This window comes from Zalophus californianus, chromosome 5, assembly GCF_009762305.2.
Source record: "Zalophus californianus isolate mZalCal1 chromosome 5, mZalCal1.pri.v2, whole genome shotgun sequence".
Classification (NCBI taxonomy): Eukaryota; Metazoa; Chordata; class Mammalia; order Carnivora; family Otariidae; genus Zalophus; species Zalophus californianus.
Window position 1 is genome coordinate 17,410,761 of NC_045599.1, and position 6,000 is coordinate 17,416,760.

General features: G+C 37.7%; 1 protein-coding gene across 8 annotated transcripts in view; it reads left to right on the top strand.

Annotated features, from left to right (window-relative positions):
- Positions 1–5,532, top strand: part of LOC113929810 (synuclein alpha interacting protein) — a 155,260-nt gene extending 149,728 nt beyond the window's left edge. For 7 of the 8 annotated variants that reach the window (XM_027606979.2, XM_027606980.2, XM_027606981.2 and 4 more), the window contains one exon: positions 4,968–5,532. In XM_027606979.2, the coding sequence (XP_027462780.1) occupies positions 4,968–5,052 (85 nt within the window). In that variant the 3' untranslated portion in view covers positions 5,053–5,532. The remainder of the gene's footprint in view (positions 1–4,967) is intronic. The other variant, XM_027606984.2, reaches the window with a different exon arrangement.
- Positions 5,533–6,000: the final 468 nt, after the last annotated feature.

Here is a 6,000-nt window from a genome sequence, read left to right on the forward strand (position 1 = left end):
GACAGCCTCCCTACACCCCCCATCTGTACCCCAGTGTCCAGCTTGGTGCCTGGCACATGCTAGAGACTTCATAAATATTTGGCAAGAGGGAGAGTGGAGGGAGGAAAGGGAAAAAGAAGAGGGAAAAGGAGAAACAAAAAGGACTGAGCTTGTTATCCCAAGAAACAACGGTGTCCTCCATCTAAATCTAGGCCCTTTGATTACAAGCCTCCCTACCTACAGTGAGTTTTTAGTGTGGGTACTTAGAGGGCAAGTTGTTCATTCTTTGAACCTGAATCCCATTTTTTAGTAGATGGGATTTAGAGATTTGCTCTCAGTAAAGTTCTGAAGGAGACCAGGAAAGTAACAAAATCTCCCTGTTTTGGTTATCAGTGGAAGTGTAATGCATGCCCGTGGACCCTTTTAAACTAATCCTCCAAGTAAATTGCTGTCTGATCACGATGGGCTATGGAAATGTGGAATCCCTGCCTGGATGAATCAGCAAGTTAGATTACTTGCAAAACTGTTATTTAAATTTAAGCCTTTTCTTCTTCCCAATTTTGGTCACTGAGAATGTGATTTTGTATCCAAAAATGAAATCAAGGAACAGCAAATTATCTGAATAATTCATGCCACAATTACCCAAACACTTTTGTTCTTTTGAATACTGGTAATTCAGGACTAGGTAATTGAGGGATTCAGGGAGGCTTATCCTGATATTATTCAAATAAATGCCTCAAATATACACTCGGCTCTAATCATGCTGGGTTTTGTCCTGCAGAAAGTGTTCCTTTTTAGTGTTCTTGACCACAACACCCCTTATATTAAAGCAAAAATACTCTGTTAATGTCTAAATGATGATATCATCCTTAAACTACAACCTAAGCCTTCTTTTTAACTTTTATTGATTTTTTGTTTACTTTTTTGTCAAAGTGCTATAGGTATATATAACAATAATGCTAGCGTCCTAACAAAAATTGGCTCTCCTCTGCCCAACCTACCCTGTTCTGTATTCCCACTCCCCTGAATCAACCACTTGGCTTTCTTTCAGATGTATTCTCTAGTATTCTGTATTGCCAGATCACATGCTCATACAGATACTCAACTTTAGATATTCCCTCTGTTACCTATTGGCTTTCCACTATAAAAGGTAAAATGATAGCTAACACTTATAAAGCATTAACAGTGTACCAAAGAATATTCTAGATGCCATCTGCATATTAACTGTTTTAACCTTCACAGTAACACAATATGGTAAATACTATTATTATCAGAGTTTGCAGATTGGAAGCCAAGAGAGATTATGTATCTTGCCCAAGTTTGTACAGTAATGATAATAATAAATTATGGAGCCAGGATTCCAAAAATCTATATTCTCCACAAAGAAACAAACTTGTCTAGCTCTATTTTAGCACCCAGCACTGCCCCCTACCCCCAAACACACACATACACACACACACACACCTGCTTCCTCTTCCCACCATTATTAATACAGTTGTATCTCTCTTTGGGGTTAAATTAGTATTTGGTGTTTATTATTACTATGGCTGTCTAAATATTAATCACATTAGGTCCGTGCATTTCCTTTCTAATTATAACTTTACATTTTGAGGGGAGAAAGTAATTTTTGCTTCTCAGTTTACAATTCATTTCTAAACACTTCACAGGAGACAGAATCCTTCCTTCAGCACACTCAGACAAGTCAAGTGTCTCTGAGTTTGTTCATGGGCTATGGAAATGTGGAATCCCTGAGGAAAGAGCAACCTCTTTCCTCCTGCCCCAGTCTGGACTGCTGCTATCTGGCAGGGCTATACAGCTGTCTTCCTGGTGTTTCCCCCATACATTATTCTGGGAATTGCTTCTGCTTCTCTCCTGTGTAGAGCCCTATTTCCTGAATCTGTCTTTTCCCATTTGGGGTTTATGCTCTTGTTTTGGTAAACACATCCTCCCATCTTTAGGAGGTGAATGGGTGCTAAATTTGTTGAGACCTTGTCTGTCTGAAAGGATCTTCATTTTGCCCTCATTCTGAATTAGGTGTGTTTGGCTGGGTATAGAATTCTACCTAGGAAACGATTTTCCCTCAGAATCTTGAACACACTGTTTCATTTTCTTCTTGCTTCTAATGTGTCTGTTGCAAAGCTCCATTCCTCTCTAACTGCAAATCCCTTGGAAGCTATTATGATTTTCTCTTTATCCCCAGTATTTTGATTTCCTGATGCTTTGTCATGATGCCATTTTCATTCCTGACATGTGGGCGCTCAGCAGGCTTTTTCAATCTGGAAACCTATGTGCTGCAGTTCTGGGAAATGTTTTTGTACAATTTCTTTGAAAGTTTTCTCCATTCCAATTTCTCTGATCACTCTTTCTGGAAATCATGTTATTGTAATGTTGGACACACTGAATCAATCCTCAGATTTGCTAACTATTTTTCTATCTTTATCCATACTTCTGCTTTTTCTAGTTCCTTTAGGAAAGAACTGACGTGTACCTTCCAACCTTTCTAATTTTTTATTTTTGCTATAATAGTGTTAATTTCTAGAAGTACTTTGTTGGTTTTCTCTGTTTCCTCTTTGTAGCATTATACATGCAGGACTTACTTAAATTTTACAGACAAATACAAATGTATATTTTTTTCTTTTCTTCCTTTTTGCAGTAAAAGTGGTGTCTGATACAGTTTTGCTTCTTGCTTTTCTTCACCTAACACAATGAAGGTCTTTATGTATTAGTATATAGTTTCTTTATTCTTTTACACAGCTATGTATTATCTCATTGTATGAATGTCCTATTTTTAACCCTTCATTTTATTGAGATTCTCACCTTCTTATGACTTATAACAGCTCTTTATATGTTACATATTAGGAAGACTAACCCTTTGTATTATGAATTACAGACATTTTCCCAGTTTTTCTTTTCTTGTTAAAGATGTTCAAAGTTCTCATTGTCTCCCTATGTTATCTCTGTTCACTTTGACTTCCATTTCTCTGTTTATTTTGGTCCTGTCTTTCATAGTAGCACTTTCCTCAAATACCTGATGATCTCCAACTCATTTATATTCACTAAAGCTGAATGGAAACTCCGACTTTATGGGTGAGCTTATGGACTGGTAGATGTTGCTTCACCCGAACTGGTGAGGACAAGGCTCTTTGTTGGGGAAGTCCCTGTCAGTATTTGTAGGTCTTTTCTCTTGGCCAGTTCATTTCTCAAGTTAAGGAAACTCCAGTCTTCTGCCAGGGCCCATAACCTGAATGCCAAGCATTCATGAGTCAGACTAAAGGGAGATGGGTTGAGAATCATATTCTCACTTTCTCACTTAGGGAGACTTTCATTTAATCTTCTGGTTTCCACCCGCTTCAGCTGAATTCAGAGTCTCTCTGGCTCATGCCTTGTAAATTGTTACCTCCAGTTTTCTTTCAGTGGGAAAGAGATATATACCCAGCTACATTTGATCAGGGAGGTAATCTGGGATATGAATTGCTACTTCCAAAAATTTTTCAGATAATCTTCCGATTTTCAGCACCCACTCAGCACCCACTGTCACCTTCAGAAATACATGATGCTTTTGGTTTCTGCATCTTGCAGCACAAATCAGTTTGTTGGGTTCCCTGCCTATAGGCTTGGATTTCTGCATCTTCAACTCTGCTAAATCAACTCCACATGCCCATCCACCTTTCTGTTTCTGAAATAGTGTTGGTATTTTGTCTATTATCATCCCCTCTCACTTGCCTTATTCATTTAGGTTTATGCCTTTTTTATTTCTTTACTTTCCTTTTAGTGTTGTTTTGTAAGAATAGGGTGATGAACGTATGTATTTAATCCACCGTGTTTAATTGAAAGTCCCTAGAACATCTTTTAGCCAACCAGGTTTTTCTTGCCCCTTCTTCCCTTTCTTGCCCACAGACACTCTCTAAGGTTCTATTCAGGGGCACCTGGCTAGCTCAGTTGCTAAAGCTTGCAACTCTTGATCTCGGGGTCATAAGCTCAAGCCCCACGTTGGGTGTAAAGATTACTTAAAATCTTAAAAAAATTAATAAGGTTCTATTTAGAGGCATAAATAAAGTAAGAATAAAGTAAGAATTAGAACATTCAGGTTGTGATGAGGATCAAATACTTACTGGAACACTAAGAATAGACTACATGGTCTTTGTAAGCAAGCACGATTTTGAGGCCATAAAATCCCACTTGAGGCTCTCCATCCAAATATGTCCTCATGTTAGCAAGTAGCATTACCGGAAACACTTTGTTTTTGTCTGATGTAGCAACAAGAAGGAATTTATTAATATGTAGGCTGGCCCACCTTCAGGAGATGACTCCCCTCTGGAAGATTTTTGTACCCAGAATGCGAGTAATATCTCATGAAAATGAATGTATCTACCCAGGAGGGAATTCACTTATACAGCACAACTGTTCCAAGGCTTAAGCTGGTATTTCTTTACATAGGCTTACTAGGTATCAGATCCTGGGGGCAGCAAACAGCATTACTTTTTCCCCTAGACTTACCTACTTATGATCTTCCAACAGTAAACACACACCCAAAAAGAGCATCTTCTTTGAACAATTAAGACTTGAGCTTATTGGACATTAAAGATGTCACCAGTGAATCCATGTCAATAAAATATAAACATCTCTCGTTTCCACTCAACCAACATTACTATACTTACTATCTTATTTGATGTGACTTTGACTTGAATTTGATGAAATTCACTTGACTAGAATCTTGCCTGGATTCCAATCAGCATGATTGAGAAATTACTTCCAGAGCTGGATTAAAAAGTGTTCACTAAGTGTGTGTTATTACATGACTATAGCTTTTATTGTTTAAAGAGTGGTTTATATGAAAAGAAAATAATTTGCCTACTGGAATGAAGTGTTCTTCAGTGTGGTTTGTATGAGGATAGTTTCCATGTTTGGTGAGCTGTTTAGTGCTGTTGTCTTGTAACTTGACCATAGTTTTATCTAATTCTGGCCTTTATGGTTTTTCTTCTGCTTAGGCATAATGACATCAATAGAAAAATGAAGAAATCCTACAGCATAAAGCACAATGCTGAGCCAGAGTCAAAAGAACTCTTCTTGTAAATCACTTTTTTCTTATCTTTCACTGCCGCCCTTTGGACACCATTGGAAATTTCTGGACTATCCACTGTGGAAATAGAATCATGAGAACCAATGCCTCACCAGCAGAAGAACAGTATCAGGATGCCTTAAATTTATAGTAGTAGACTATATAATACACATTTTTGGGTGATATTTGTATATATAACTTGTTTCTAAAGAGATGACGTTTAAAAGCATGATTGGGCCAATGTATGTTTTTTAAGATTGGATTGGTTCAGCCTACCCACACGACATCCACCTAAAGCCACTGGTGCCATCTTGTCTTTCATCAGTTGCATGAGTGTTTGCTAATGTTGATTGAACTTTCCTTTCCCGGTAAAATGGGCAGTTTGGGCTCAGCTCCTAAATGAGACCAGGTCAGTGGTATTGTTTTCTGTCAAGAGTGTTTTTTCTGTCATTTCTACTTTTTGTATAAAGGAAATAAAACAATGTTAACAGCACCTAGAAGCTTGGGGCACCTACTTTCTAATAAGCCTGTGATGTTCTGCTTTCTAAGAGACCTTGAGACTATTTTGATTGCTGATATTTTATTTCAGGAACAAACTGCCCAGTTTAGCTATTTTCCCATAGGGGTGAAATAAAACATTCTAGTTTTCATTAAATACTAAAGGATCAGACAAGTATATAAAGTAAGTCAATTCCTTCTGTCTTCTCAAATCCCAGCGTTGACATGAGAAAATACTAATGACATCTAAGGATTCAGCCCCTGTTTGGGTCACTTTTTCTGTCTAGAACACATTATGAGACCTGTCTAATCCCTTTAGGAGACAGTGTGGAGCCTGAGTTTATAACAACCCTATTGTTGATATAGCTCTTTCAGTCCATGTAAGCAGTAAGTTCCAGATGGTTTCGTCCTATCATGTAAAAAAATATTTCTGTTGAAACTTCAAGAGTTTTATTTTCAAAGTG